Raw genomic sequence first — 16,184 nt, forward strand, 5'->3', positions numbered from 1 at the left:
ATCTGACCAAATGCAGTAATAGAATGAGAATTAAAAGTTTTAACAAATAGACTGCTGCTAAAAATTAGCAACAAACACATGATTCATGCCAGAAAATTCTCTGTAGCTGTAGCTGAATGAAAGTGGAGGGGGCAGAAAGGAAGCGAGAACGCAGAGAGCACTGTTGGCCCCCGGGGTGGGGGGACACCTGATGGGGGGTGGGTAGGAAGCATCTTACCTGATAAGAGGGTGAGAGAGGGCAGGTCAGGAGGCTGAGGGACTAGAAGATGCTCAGAGAAGGGAGAATGTCCTGGGCAGTGGGAGGGCTGACCAGGAGGAGGGGAAACTGTGAGGGACCTTGCTGGGCCCGTTAAGAGTAAATAGAAACTCTGCTTCCCTGGTGGCGCAGTGGTTAAGAATCTGCCTGCCAACACAGGGGACACGAGTTTGAGCCCTGGTCCGGGAAGATCCCACATGCCGCGGAGCAGCTAAGCCCGTGCGCCACAACTACTGAGCCTGCGCTCTAGGGCCCATGCGCCATAACTGCTGAAGCCCGCGAGCCTAGAGCCCATGCTCTGCAACAGGAGAAGCCACTGCAATGAGAAGCCCGCGCAGCGCAACGAAGAGCGTAACCCCCAGAGAAAGCCAGTGTGCAACAACGAAGACCCAGCACATCCAAAAACAAACATATGAATAAATATTTTTAAAAAAAGAGTAAATAGAAACTTAGAGTGAGTCTGATTCAGCATACGGAGAGTATCACCCAGCAGTACTCAGCATCCCGTAGAGAAGTGGGGCGCTGGGGCCCACGTGCATGCAGGGTCTCCTGAAACAGTGTGGCTGCAGGACGGACGGGTCGGTGAGAGCGTGAAGGAGGGACAGGAGAAAATGAAGTTTGTATAATGAGGGCTTACGAGAGGGCTCACGTTTTGGCTGAAACAGAAGTATAGAGTGAACATTTCCTGAAGAAATCAGTAGTTAATGGAAATTTGTATGGGATGTGATGGTTTCCAGAATTCATGTTCTAGACGATCATTTTCATATCTAAGTCAGGGGAAAGTATGGTTTTTAAAATCCCCAAATTTAGTCTTTTTTTTTTTTTTGTGGTACGTGGGCCTCTCACTGTTGCGGCCTCTCCCGTTGCGGAGCACAGGCTCCGGACGCCCAGGCTCAGTGGCCATGGCTTACGGGCCCAGCCACTCCGCGGCATGTGGGATCCTCCCGGACCGGGGCACGAACCTGTGTCTCCTGCATCGGCAGGCGGACTCTCAACCACTGCGCCACCAGGGAAGCCCAACCGAATTTAGTCATTTTGACAAGGTTTATACCATATGGGATGAAATTTCCCCTACCTCATTTTAACTTGTTTTTCTTGGGTATTGAAATCGGTGATTAAAAAAAAAAGAATGGTGTCACCTTGGACACATTATTTAATGTCCTAAGTTTCGATTTCCTTGGCTGTGAAGTAAGACACCGCCCCCCCCCGCCTCCCCCGATGTCACTGTGCTGTGCGTTCATGAGCTCAGGTGATCAGGGGCTCTGCACAGGGCCTGGCGGGCAGTGCGTGAGCCACAGGTGGGGAAAGCTGCTGCCGTCACGCCTGGGTCCTCATTATTTCTTACTGTGAAGCAGATGCTCACGCTGGCTTCACAGGGTTACTTGTGTGAATTACGTGCCAGTTGCTGCGGTCGTTATCTGCTGCACGGTGGAAGTGTGTCAGGAGCATGGGCTTGCACACCCACAGGCTGAGAATCCTTGTGAGTAGAAAGGATCATCTCCCACTCTGGTTGACGGTGCCCAGACCTGAGCCTTGGTTCAGGCTTCGGCCTGGGTTCTTACGCGGGTCCCGAGTCTCTCACCAAGCTCCCCCAGGGCTGTCAGACCAGCCAGAGAAGCAAGGGAATTGACACTGAACCCAGGTGACTACACCACGTAAGCACCCACTGAGTCCCAGCCCCTGCATTTCACCAAGCCATCATCCCCCAGGTCTCCCTGTCCTGCCTGGCGCCATCCTGATGCCACCCCGTGCCCAGCTCAGCAGACGGACCTGCAGGTTGCTAGTTGCTCCAGCGCTGGCCCAGGTTCACAACTCGGTCTTTCAGCATGCCGCCTGATTCTCAGAACACGGACGGGCCTGAGGTCCTTTCCTGGTGCAGCAGTCCCCCTGCCGTGGGGCAGTTCCCATACCCAAGGGGCTTTCCTGAGGCTTCGTGGTGCCGTTCGCTCCCTGGCTGGGATCTACCCCACCAAACCCGTATCCAGGCAAACCCTGCCCTAGTGACCTGATGCAGACTAACATACACCTGCTTGTAAGTGATCGCAGCTCAGGTATTTGAAGAGAGCTGTCGTTTCTTAATACACTTTAAAGGCTGAAAATGTTTTCTGTCTTCAAGTAGGTGTTAGTATTTTACTATTTGTAAGCTAAAGCCTCATGAAAAATACATATATTTCATTTTTAAAAGATTTTAAATTTCAGTGATTTCTTTTACTTTTTACATCCCATAGCTTGTTTTAGGCTGTGGTGATATTAATGAATCTTATCTGTCCCTTCTGTATTTATCTATTTGAAACTCCTTCTTGGTGTTCCCCCCTCCAGAAGAGGGACAGTCAGGTATACATCAAATTAGTTTAAGGAAACAAGCCGTATAGCTGAAACCGGGTTTTACTTAGGTGAACGTTGCTAATTTATGTAGTCAAGTTGCATGGATTGGAGGCAGTGTGACCAGTCAAACCTTGCCACAACCCAGAGGGCAGACAGTTTTCAGTTTTATTTTCTGGGCCACTCCACGAAAAATGGTTTAAACATTAAAAAAAAAGACTGGGGACTTCTACGGCAGTCCAGTGGTTGAGAATCCATGCTTCCACTGCAGGGGGCACGGGTTCGATCCCTGGTCAGGGAACTAAGATCCCACGTGGCACAGCCAACAACAACAAAAAAATGACTGAACCTTGATTGCTAATTTGTTATCATCCAGAAAGTTTTGAAATATGTGTATACATGAGGGAAAAGGCCTGTAAAACTATACACAGGATACTAATGCTATATTTTATAAAGAAATACTTCATTAATAAATGTTCTTTTTAAGTTACCTGGCAAAATATCCATGCAAATGCACACCACGTGTTTCATCGGCTTCACATAAAAATAAGAGTAGTTTCAAAACGAGGAAAGAACGTGGCAGTGAAAGACAGAAGGCAAGTCCATCGAAACTCCTAGTGCAGATGTGATCAGTACCAATGTTGGATAGCCGATGCTGTTAGAAATGTGTTTTTCGAACGTATTATTACCATAGTAAAAAGTAGTAAATATTGAAGAATATCCATACCAAAGCATCATATTAGTAAAGTCTCAAATAAACATCGCGATAAAATGTATACATTTGTTAGGGGTCAAAAGCTTTTGGTTTAGTATGAGTGTGTACAGTATGTATTCTTAGTTATAAATCCAACATTTTTCTGATGTGGTTTGCTTCAGTTGTATCTTAATTGATGCCTTTAGCTAGAGTGAGAAGTGATGTTCCCTAATGTCAGATGTCAAACACTGGTGGGGTGAGAATACCCTTGATTTCACCTAAACTGGTAGACACAGACTACAAGAATTTAAGCTTTGCAACTTGCTGATCCATATGTTTCAGTACCATGTGTTTTTATGAAGATGTAATATTTGTGTGTAAATCTAATTTCGTTAATGTTATATAGCCAGTGGTCATATGGGTTTGTGGTGTTTATTGTGTTCATTTTGCATTATTCTTACAACACTGTGGATAGAGCAGACCTTTAAAGAGAGAAGGAAGGCAAATGTAATTTGCAGAAGCATTTTCAGTGTTACAATATGATGTCACATTTAGAAAGAACAGCTAATTCGTAATAAAATGACAGAAAAGTCATTAGAATTTTAAGTTTATGAGAAAGAAGTGTGGTTTTTGAAAGTTGAGAAATACTTCAAAGAATGAGGTGTTATTAAATTAATATTATTTTGATGATGCAGTATGTATAATCAATGAATTTCTGGATAAAGAAGTGAAAAAAAGTTGTGAGGCTTTCTTAAGTAAATGTGGTGTTTTAAAAGAATCTCCATAAATGCTTGAAAGGCCAACTGAAAAATGAAGTAATTTTTCAAAATTGAGGTATAGTTGATTTACAATATTAGTTTCAGGTGTACAACGTAGTGATTCAGAATTTTTATAGATTATACTCCATTTAAAGTTATTATAAAATACTGGCTAAAAAGTGAAGTAATTTGTCTTTGTAGAGTTCTGCTGGTAACTTGCAGTTATTGAAAAACGGTAATCTGTTTTAAGAGTTCAGAATTTTTAGCCAGTGGAATCTGACTGTATTATTTCTTTTGTAGCAATGTGGTTTCTTAAACATTTCACATTTTCCTGTTTCGTCAGAGATTGCTGATTTTTGTTATGGTACACATTCAGTTTCTTTTTCTTCTGTTGAAATAAAGCAGCTTCATAGCTGTGGCTTACGGTTGTGTGAAAAAGGCAGCAAAGAATAGCATGTTTGAGAAGAGTGTCAGGAACACTGAAAGTAGACATTTAGTCTTTTGGATTAATGGACAGGAGGCTCAGTAATTGCATGGATTTCAGTAAGCTTAAAACTAATATTCTTTTGGTTTTGTAGTGCTGTTAAAACATTGAATTAATTTTTAGATGCTGCATTTTGACATTTGACTGTTTCACTATGGCAGAATCACCTATTTTGTAACATGAGGTTATATATATATATGTATATGTGTGTGTGTGTGTATATACAGGGGTGGCGGCTTCAGGAGATAAGTTCCTTGACGTGTGCAGAGGAAAACTTAAAACATGTACACTTTTCTGAAAACTACCGTTTATTTTCCTGCCTTCCACCCTGTTTTCCTGCCGTGCTTCAGGGCCCTCCAGAGTTCCCACAGCACACACCTGGACCTGTTCCCAACAGCTTCAGCCAGCCCCCGCGGCTTCCTCTTCAGGACCAGTGGAGGGCCCCGCCGCCTCCCCAGGAGCGAGACCCTTTCTTCTTAGGAGGTAAAGGATGGCGCAGAGTAATAGAGCAAAGCCGCGTGGGGCGATGTGCCTGAACATGCTTGTGTTTTAAACGGTATTTAGCTCCCAGTAGGAGACTTTGTTAATAAGAGTGTCAGATTTTTGTCCCATAGCCCTTCTGCCTGTCATTTCAGATGCTAAAATTGGACATTATTGGTATCTGAAATGCGAAAATCTCATACAAAGGAGGAAATCATCTATAGAAAATGACTAATGAAGCAGTCTAGAAATAAGAGGCAAAATGTAGAATTCTTTTCAGACATTCACACCCAACCTCTTGTAATTTTCGTCCATAGTAAGACAGTACATAAAACTGATTTCTGTGAAGTGTGTGTTCTGTGTGACCAGAGGGCAGTAACGTTGCAACGCCCTTCCGTTTCAGGTGAACCAAGGTTCCCGAGCCATCTCTTTCTGGAACAGCGAAGTCCCCCTCCCCCGCCACCTCCTCCCACGCTTCTTAGCAGTGGTCACCCTGTGCCCACTCCCAGCCCCTTACCATTCACCCAGCCTGGACCAGCGTTTAATCAGCAAGGACAGCAGCCTGTGTTCCCCAGAGAGAGGCCCGTGAGGCCAGCCCTCCAGCCGCCAGGGCCGGTGGGGATTCTGCACTTCAGCCAGCCAGGGTCCGCAGCCGCACGGCCGTTCATCCCTCCTCGACAGCCCTTCCTGCCCGGCCCAGGACAGCCCTTCCTGCCCGCCCACACACAGCCTAACCTTCAGGTAGGCGTCAGGGGCTGGTTTTGTGTTTCAGAATTCAAGTTAAAACCTTTCACATTTTTATTCTAGTCTGCCAAGATGTGGAGATTATTTAAAGAGCGAGGGTATTCAACTTAACTGTGCTCTTTATTAAAGACAACTTCCTTAACAATATTGCTTATCTCCTTAATCGTAGGAGAAATGGAGAAAGTGATTGTCATTTTTTGGGAAATGAAAAAATTCAGTAGTAAGATTTTGTAAAGGATATACTATACATTGCTAATGAAATTAGGGCATGTTTTGATAATACCTTTGCTTATCATTGCAAGATTCTTAAAAGGTTAACAGGAAATAAGGTTCTTTGTCAAATTATGTTTCTGCAATATGTAGTGGGGGAAAAAAAGGGTTGCTGCTTCCTCATTATTTGAGAGATTTGAGTGCCCTCTGCTGGTGTTTTATGTTTCATCAGCTGCCTTGAGTCTGATACCTCTCTTACCCAGTATGTTTTTTCTTGTGTCTTAAGTTTCCTGTTAAGGTATGTAATGATGATGGGCTTGAACCGATTCTTTAGAAACACATGGAATATGTACCTAAAGTAAGAACAGGAAAATGGTTATTATATAAGGTGTTACAGTAGGATAAAATGTTTTTTTCTTTTTATTAAAAAAATATGATTTGGGAATTTCCTGGAGGTCCAGTCATTAGGACTCTGTGATTTCACTGCCGAGGGTGCGGGTTCAACCCCTGGTCGGGGAACTAAGATCCCACAAGCTGCTCTGCACAACCAAAATATATATAAATGTGTGTGTGTGTAAATATATATACATAATACAGTATAATGTACTGTATATAACCACTGCATTGCAGAAGTAAGTATAGATAGGAATATATATAAATGTGTGTGTGTGTAAATATATATACACAATACAGTATAACGTACTGTATATAACCACTGCATTGCAGAAGTAAGTATAGATAGGAATATATATAAATGTGTGTGTGTGTAAATATATATACACAATACAGTATAACGTACTGTATATAACCACTGCATTGCAGAAGTAAGTATAGATAGGAATATATATAAATGTGTGTGTGTGTAAATATATATACACAATACAGTATAACGTACTGTATATAACCACTGCATTGCAGAAGTAAGTATAGATAGGAATATATATAAATGTGTGTGTGTGTAAATATATATACACAATACAGTATAACGTACTGTATATAACCACTGCATTGCAGAAGTAAGTATAGATAGGAATATATATAAATGTGTGTGTGTGTAAATATATATACACAATACAGTATAACGTACTGTATATAACCACTGCATTGCAGAAGTAAGTATAGATAGGAATATATATAAATGTGTGTGTGTGTAAATATATATACACAATACAGTATAATGTACTGTATATAACCACTGCATTGCAGAAGTAAGTATAGATAGGAATATATATAAATGTGTGTGTGTGTAAATATATATACACAATACAGTATAATGTACTGTATATAACCACTGCATTGCAGAAGTAAGTATAGATAGGAATATATATAAATGTGTGTGTGTGTAAATATATATACACAATACAGTATAATGCACTGTATATAACCACTGCATTGCAGAAGTAAGTATAGATAGGAATATATATAAATGTGTGTGTGTGTAAATATATATACACAATACAGTATAATGCACTGTATATAACCACTGCATTGCAGAAGTAAGTATAGATAGGAATATATATAAATGTGTGTGTGTGTGTAAATATATATACATAATACAGTATAATGTACTGTATATAACCACTGCATTGCAGAAGTAAGTATAGATAGGAATATATATAAATGTGTGTGTGTGTAAATATATATACATAATACAGTATAATGTACTGTATATAACCACTGCATTGCAGAAGTAAGTATAGATAGGAATTTGAAGAGGAAATGAAGTCATCCCACCACCGAGAGACAGTTACCACTGACATCTGGGTGCACACGCCTTTCAGTCTCTTCAGTGCTTGCATCGTCATCATGATGCTCTCTCTTCCCAGTTAACGTGTTATTACCATCTTCTCATGTGATGAGTTCTCTTTCACCACGGCATTTGAAAACACTGCACGAGTTGACGTTTTACGGCCGTCACTATTTCTGGCCGTGTTTATTGGTTTCAGTCCTTGGGTATTGGCAACAGTGCTGCAGGAAACATCCTTGAGGTTGTGTTTGCTCGCATCCTTAGTTATTTCCTTAGGATAAATTCCTGGAATTTCAAGATCTAAAGGATTTAGGACAAATATAAAATGCAGGGTAGTAGCTTTTGGCTTATCACTGCATTTAAGATAGTATTAGCTTCATCAACAAATCTAAAATGAAATTTGAGTGCCACTTGAAGCTTCTTTCTGGTGTTGGGGTTTTTAAGGAAATGGCTGAATTGGAACACGAGCAGTACGTACATGATAAACTGTTGCTTCTCTCTTGTTGGCTTGGAAGGGGCCCCTGCACCCTCCTCTGCCCCCTCCCCCGCAGCCCCAGCAGCAGCCCCCGCTCCCGCCCCCGCTCCAGCCACCCTCGCAGCACCAGCCGCCGCCGCCGCCACCGCCTCACCCGCACCCGCACCAGCACCACCACCTCTCTGTTCCTCCCCCGCCCCTGATGCCCGCGGCTCAGCCCCAGTTCAGGCCTCATATGCAGACGGGGCCGCCTCAGCCAAGCAGCAGTCGGACGCAGTGCCCCCAGCGCCAGGGGCTAAGGCATGTAAGTGTCCAGTTCCTCAGCTGTCTTCCGGGGGCACCTTTTATGTCGCGGGGCCTTGTGTGTCTAGATCCTCCTGTAGTGTGAGATGGCCTTAGTAATTGACGCATAACTTCAGAAAGTAGTTTTGGGTGATAATCATTCTACCTTTGCCAGTGGCTGTCTGTCTCCTTGGGCAGTGAATGCACAAGGAAATGGATTCAGGAAGAATTCCTTGAATATCCTTTGTTGTTAGGCACTACTCTGGTTCCTGGGAACACAGCAGTGAATGAGAGAGACACATTTCCTGCCTTCATGGAGCTTATAGTTAATCGTGGGGGATGGACTGCATTGATCTGTGAGGTTACGCTCTCGAGTACCATCGGCAGATGTGCGGCTTGTCATGCATTGAAAGAGACTGGGAGATGTGTGTCGCTTTAAAAGTCAAAGACTAGTCACGGTTACTGTCTTATCCTCCATTAAATAACTAACCGTGTAAAGAGGCTCAGGGTTAGAGTTCCAGGCTTTAAGGTGAGATACTTGGGTTTTCCCTTTAATACTGGTCCTTTTGACCTTGAGCTTCAAGCATGTCACTTAGCTGCTTTTAATCTCAGTTTTTTCATACCCGCCTCTTTGTTTATTAAAGTAACATTGAGACTAAAATGATGTAAGAAGTAAGAAAGGATTTCTAGATCTGGAAAGAGGGTGCTTTGTAACCTGGGCTTCCTTTTGTAAGAACAGTGGCAGACGACACCCCCAGTCTTGAGCTGAGCAGCTGTGGAATACAGTCCTCCCCCAGCCATCTCACAGATCTACACACTCCTCTAGGCGTTGGGTCTCTGTTAAGAATCCTCAGGGTGAACATGACTTGACTGTCTCCTCCCCGATGAGAGCTATGGGCATCTTTCTCCTTTTTCTTAGGGCTCTAACTTAATGCTTCATTCTTTGTTTGTTCTACCTTCAGTTTAGGGGACCCATTGACAGTGGTGGTGCCATTAACCCAGCTGACTCCTTGTGCGGGAGTCCTTGTTGCACTGTTGATTCTGTTAAAAATGTTTGTCCCCATCCTGTAAGTCACCTGGTGTAATATCCATAAAGAGGAGCCTGTCTGTAGGCAGGTATGGTACCTTTCCTAGCCCCAGTCCTTATCAGTAAGGGTATGTTACTATGTAGAGCAGAAAGCATTTATGCAGGGAAGAAATGTTTACCAACAGGAAGGTATCTGCCCCCCAAAGGAGAAGTCACGTATTCAGTTAGAATGATTTTTAAAAATATTTTAATCTAATGTGCCTTTTTATGTTTCTTCTCCCAAGTTTCCAGTTGTAATTAGAATTTCTTTCTTCTTGTGATGATAGAACACAACTTCTCAGAATGTAACCAAACGACCAATGCAGCAAATGCAGCCAACTGCTCCAAGAAACAGTAATTTGCGTGAATTACCAATAGCACCATCACATGTTATAGAAGTGAGTAACAGTCGCTGCTCCTCCGCTCCAGCCGGGGCTCAAGTAAAGCCTATTATCAGCACGTCACCGCCCACGAGGCCCGGGGTGGGGCCCAGGACTGCGCAGGGGAAGGCTGATGTGAAAGTCAAGCCAGTTAGCCCTGTGGGCCGGCCTAAAGAGGAAGCAAAAACAGAACCAGAGGTAGGACTTTTCTTTTTCTAATTAAAAAATAATGTTTGGTCTCAAACAGGGAGACCTTATAATCAAGGTCTGTACCTCTTATCTCAGTTCACTCTCACCCAGTGAGTTCTTCACAAAATCATCTCACCTTCTTTTAACCTAACAGCCATATTCATATAAGATACACTTTCATTCTCACTGGTACTATATCAGATTGTTTTCATATATTTATACAGTTATAGTTGTGTGTTACAGAACCTGTGTATATCAGGGATCTTAACCAACTGTTTCTCTGAAGGGCCCAGATAACAAATATTTTAGGTTTTATAGTCCAAATTGTCTCTCAGAATTACTCAACTCTGCTGTTTTATCACAAAAGCAAACATAGACAGTCTTACATCAATGGGCATGGCTGTGTTCTGGTAGCACTTTATGACAAAGTCAAGTGTTGGGCTGGATGGGCTCATGGGCCATAGTTAGCTGACCCCTTACATTTACTCTTATGTTCCTGTGGCTTTTCTGGTTTTACACTGTGAACTTCTAGAAGGTAGGACCAGTTTAGACCTTTAAATAAGATGGGGAGGGCTGTTTTGTTCTGAATTGTGTATATTATTGCTGATTTCTAAATCTGTATAAATGTTGTAAGAATAAATAATAAATGCAAGTCAGTATTCTACATGATTTCCAATTGAGATGTTATTTGTACCTTTGTTTAGTTTTGGCCACTTGATTATGTTTTGCTTAGAGGCAGTTCAGTGTTAATGCAGTATTAGTCACAAACTTCTACATTAAAAAAAAAAATTTCTTCACGTCAGTAAAATTTATGCCTGAGACAAACCCCTTGAGGCCCTTGGTCTCCTGTAAAAGAAGTGAATGCTCTTGTCTAATGCTTCCCTGAAGTCAGGATTCCATTGCGGGCTGTTCCCTGGAATTATAGATACAAATTTGGGCAGTATCTGTATAATGTAGGTTCTAATGAAGCATAGGCATCTAGTGTAGCACAGGTTAGAACACGCCCTTGGAATGATCTGCTGTCGCTAGCAGTGCGGCTCTGAGCCAGTTACTTCACTTTTTCCAAGCCTCAGTTTCCTTAACTATTGGGTGTATGTGCCTGAGACGTGGCTAGAGACCAGTATGTGGAAGTTACGTTAATAATAATATATATAACGTAATAAGTAAGTATATCTATTAGCTTTATAAAATAATGGCACAAAGTTTCCTTAGATGAGAATATAAGCCCTTAATCATAATAAAAACAAGCGTTAACTGTTTTTTGCCTTTCAATCAATTAAAGTGCGGGGGTGTGTGTGTCAGATTTTCTTCTAATGAATTATTATAGCAGCTGTAATGTAATGTTTCCAAGTCAGAAATGTAAGTATAAAGTGAAAATACTGAGTTAACGTTTAATAACATCTTATTAGAAGAAGGGCGACATTTCGGTTTTAAAATCAATATATGAAAAAATCATGTAGATTTACAGATGGGATTGGGATAGTTTATAAAAAGAAATCATTGCTAAAAATTTTATCCTGCTTTTAGTTTATATAGCTAGCTCCTGACTCATGTGTGTAAATGGATTTGGCTCAAAAATGAAGTCACATATACTTTTGTAGAACAGTGGCTAAATAAAAAGAGAAAAGTGACTTTTTAGGCATACCACTAGCCACGTTTGTCCCTTTCATAATAGTTGAGTTAATAAGCAGGCTTCTGAAGAAGTCTTCTGTAGGATAAAATGGATGCTTTGTGCGTGAAGTGGAACTTGCAGGTGGCCATAGTGTAAGTGGTGCGTGTCTTAATTTGTTTGCTTTTAATTTTCTGTGCACATAGAATGGGACCAGGAGTAAAGTGTTTTTTTATTTTTAAAATCTTCTGTGTGTTTTGCTTAGGTGAGTGTGGTTTATCTTCTTAAATTCACCCAGTTGGTGATGATATAATGAAGGACAAATCTATTTAGAAGTATTTCTACCTATATTCTTGAACATACTTTAACTCTTTTCTGATTACATGGGGAAAATCCTAGTGAATGTTAATTATTCTTGCATTTGAAACAGTGGGTCCTCTGGACCTGTTACTATTTCCCCAGAATGCCCTGGCCCCTGTACTTTTTGAACTTCTGTTTTTCTGTCTTCCCCTTAATGTCACTTCTAGCTCTGTGTAGCCCTCAGCCAACTTAAGATTTTCTGTTTCAGGTCTGTCCTAGACTTTGAAATTAGGTGACTGAGTTGATCAGGATTGCTTCTAAAATGACAAGCAAGCCCCAGTGAGGGGGCTTGGCTCTGTGTCTTGTAGGTCAAGTGCACGGGCTCTGGGGGCACCAGCCAACTCTTCAGCTACGTTGTGGTCTTATAATTCCTAACTTCTAAGGTTTATTTGCTAACAGCTGAATTCTAGATAGAGTAAATCCTATTATATTCTTTTGCAAAGGATCTGTGAGTGATGATATCTATGATTTTTTTTTAAAGAAAATTATTACTTTCCTCTTTGGATGCTTTTTTTTTTTTTTTTGCGGACGCGGGCCTCTCACTGTTGCGGCCTCTCCCGTTGCGGAGCACAGGCTCTGGACGCGCAGGCTCAGCGGCCATGGCTCACGGGCCCAGCCGCCCCGCGGCATGTGGGATCTTCCCGGACCGGGGCACGAACCCGTGTCCCCTGCATCGGCAGGCAGACTCTCAACCACTGCGCCGCCAGGGAAGCCCCTGGATGCTTTTTTTAAGAAAATTATTGGACTTTTACAAAGATTCTTCTGATAGACTTTCAGAATGGTTTGGGACTGGCATATTAAAGGCATTCCTTGTATGCCGTTAATATTCCAATACCGCAATTGGCAGCATTTTGATTCTGAGGAGAGTGCATGAGTTCAAGGTCAGAGAGATTGATTTGTGCTGTTCATTATAAGCAATTATTCTGTGACAAATGAGTTTGAGATCAGGCTGAAAATTCTGTACGAAAAATCAATAGTTCTAATCAGCCCCTTTCAGGTCATTTACACCCCACCTTTTGTTGGTTCGTCAGAGGAGAGCCAGATAAAACCTGTGTGACAGCGAGGCCTCCCTACTGTTGCAGTTTCCATTTCAAACATATTTTGATATCTTAAATGAATAGTTTAATTGGTTTCAAAGTTGTAAATGAGTGGAAATTTACATTATTTCATTTTTAATATTCTGATAAGATTTTCCAAATTAGCTTTAGCTGTGTAATTTTTTTTTCCCTCCCCAGGGGAAGGAGTTATACTTAAAGTCTATAAGCAGATTTTGAATGGCTTCTTTCAATCCTGAATTAAAGGGTTTTTAGAAAGTGCCTTTTCTTAAGTTTGCTGAAACAGACTGGGACCGTCACCTAGCCTTGTACTCTAAACCATGCGTGTTTTCTGCTTCAGTTTCCTGATGAAGATGAAGAAACGAGGTTATACCGCTTAAAGATAGAAGAACAGAAGCGCCTCCGAGAAGAAATCCTGAAGCAGAAGGAGCTGCGGCGGCAGCAGCAGGCTGGCGCGAGGAAGAAGGAGCTGCTCGAGAGGCTGGCGCAGCAGCAGCAGCAGCTCTGCCCCCCACCGGCCCTGGCTGGGCAGGAAGAGCAGCTGTCGGCACCGTCGCCCACCAATGGTAACCCACTGTTACCCTTCCCGGGGGCACAGGTCAGACCGCATGTGAAAAACAGACTTCTCGTGAAAAACCAAGATGCCACTGTTTCAAATGTTCCACCCAAAACATCCAATTTTGTGCCATCTGGTGCTAACACGCAGTATCAAGGACAGCAGATGAAACCACTGAAACATTTGAGACAGGCCAGAACCATACCTCAGTGTCCAGCTCAGCACAAAGTCCTGCAGGTAAAGCCTGCAGACGGGGAGGGACCGCCACCCCCCTCACAGACTGCTCGAGCCGCGTCCCTCCAGGGCCGGCCCCCGGAGGCCAAGCCTGGCGCGAAAAGGACTGTCATGCACCGGGCCAACAGCGGTGGCGGAGACGGGCCGCACGTCAGCTCCAAGGTCAGGGTGATTAAGTTGTCAGGCGGGGTAAGTTGACGAGGTCACCAGTGCCTCTTGGAATCTATGTTTCACTTAGTATGTCCTAACTCCCAGAGAGGATTTTTGAAGGAAGGGAAGTAAAGTTGCCTGTCTTAGAATCATGTGGACCAGCCTCTCCCCACTTGAAGCTGGTGTAAGAATTGTCGTTTAAATCCTGCTTCCAATTGGGACCCATGTTTCAGTTGTCTCTTGAGTTTTAGTGAAAAACCAGTGTGACAGTTCCTAAATTAGACGTTTCTCAGTTTTAGCTTCTTTTTATAGATAATTTATGCTAGCATCATCAAGTTTGTTTTAAAAATAAAATTTCCTTTACCACAGAACACATAATTTGTTGTGTGTAGCTTTAGATTCAGGGAGCATCTATGGCAGCGGGGGGCGGGGGGGGGCAGTGTGTGTGTTGCTTTTAAGCAGCGTTGTTTCAAAGACTTTTCCCGTCTTCTAGTTCAAGCTAATTGCCCACCACCCCGCCTCCATTTGAGGGAAAAAGGGATTGACAGTATTCTAAAGTGAAATCATGTGTGATCCTACCATGTGCTTTCAGAAGTGGGGCACCCCTCATTTCTTTCTTCACCTCATAACAGTGCCCATTTTAGAGCATTTTCAGTAAAGCACAGTCATTGCAGTTTGGATAAATTCAGTACTTAAACTAAACAGAGTTGCTGCAGATAGATTCCCATTGCAGGAGATTCTCCCGTCAGCGTCTGTAGAATACTTGCTTCCTTGATTCTGCCGTATAGTCTTTATTTATTAGAGAAGGTAGCACTCATCTCTTGCTTTAATTATAATTAATTCTGCAACAGACTCTCTTTGGTCCGAGTAACTGTCGTGCTCTCTGTCGCAGCTCCCTATTGTGTGCAATTTGTGTTACAAACTGGGGAAGAAAGGGGGAGAACCGTAAGACACAGGCTCTTAGAGCAAACCAGCTACAGATGATTACTTTTAAAACCACAAAATATTTACAGTAAAAAAAGAAAAGGACTTCTAATCCTCAGTTCACCCAGGGACAGCAGCACCACTAGGAACGGGCGGGAGCTGTTTGCTGTGCTGGATTAAGGGCGGCTCCTTGTTGCTGCTTAATTAGTTGAGTTTTAATTGCTTTTGTTTCTAGGTTTGTAGACTAAGGTGTGAAGTTTTTCACACGCCATAAGAAAATTTGTGATAGAGCAAATCTGTTGTTTCTCACCTCGGTTCATGGTGATTCAAAATGTTGATAAGTAGATGGCCTGTATTATATCAGATTGTTTAAATATTGTATGAGTTTATTATCTTTAGGTGAAGACCCAAGTGTTCATCATTTTCCGGTGTCTGTGTGGCCTTTTGCTTTTGACCGTATTTTAATCATACTTTGTCGGTGTCTCACTTTTTTACTTGAGTTAGAAACTTCTGAGGATGGGCCATGGGGCGATGGTTTGGGAATAGGCCTTTTCCCTGGGCAGCCACAGTGGTGCGGTGCGGGCCTGGGCACTCTGGGCTCCGGCAGACTAGGAGGTGCGGGGCACAGCTCTGCTGTCCACAGGCAGCCTTCAACTAACGAATTTATCTACTTCAGCAGAATTTATCTACCTCAATTTTTGCTTTTTTCTCCCGTGGAAAAAATATAGTTTTTATATCAGACCATATTCCAAAATCATGCTGTATAATTTTACAATACACAGGAAAACAACAGAGGAATTATACATGAAAATAGCTGTCTGCCAAACTTTGAAATGGTTTTTTAGCTCCCTTTTTAATTCTTAAGTATTAAGTTAATTAACCAACATGTTCTGTATATTAGGATTTATTCCAATAATTCCTCCAATAGCATGTTGGCAACTTTCACCTTATCAGAGGATAAATGTCTCTTGTTTGTTTGTATCTCTCTGAACCAGAACAAGCAGTGTTTCCCTAAAGGCCTGGGTTTTTTGGTGTGTTTTTTTGGTGGGTAGGAACTATTTGTAACATACCCATTGTGCAAAAAGGAGACAGTTCTTGTAAGTGCTAAGTATGCTCTCATTTTTCCTTTTATTTCTGTCCCTTCTGGTCCTTCTCTCCTTTCATGCACCATGGCATTAATGCCCAGGGCTGTGCTATGTTGTGTGCTTG

General features: G+C 42.4%; 1 protein-coding gene across 1 annotated transcript in view; it reads left to right on the forward strand.

Moving 5' to 3' along the window:
• The window catches only part of RBM33 (RNA binding motif protein 33), a 112,935-nt gene that overhangs the window by 72,327 nt on the left and 24,424 nt on the right, over positions 1-16,184 (forward strand). Inside the window, exons 14-18 of the mRNA XM_065883633.1 lie at positions 4,865-4,997; positions 5,371-5,735; positions 8,211-8,474; positions 9,806-10,096; positions 13,452-14,090. Coding sequence (XP_065739705.1) covers positions 4,865-4,997; positions 5,371-5,735; positions 8,211-8,474; positions 9,806-10,096; positions 13,452-14,090 — 1,692 coding nt within the window. The remainder of the gene's footprint in view (positions 1-4,864; positions 4,998-5,370; positions 5,736-8,210; positions 8,475-9,805; positions 10,097-13,451; positions 14,091-16,184) is intronic.

Source organism: Phocoena phocoena, chromosome 9 (assembly GCF_963924675.1).
Source record: "Phocoena phocoena chromosome 9, mPhoPho1.1, whole genome shotgun sequence".
NCBI lineage: Eukaryota > Metazoa > Chordata > Mammalia > Artiodactyla > Phocoenidae > Phocoena > Phocoena phocoena.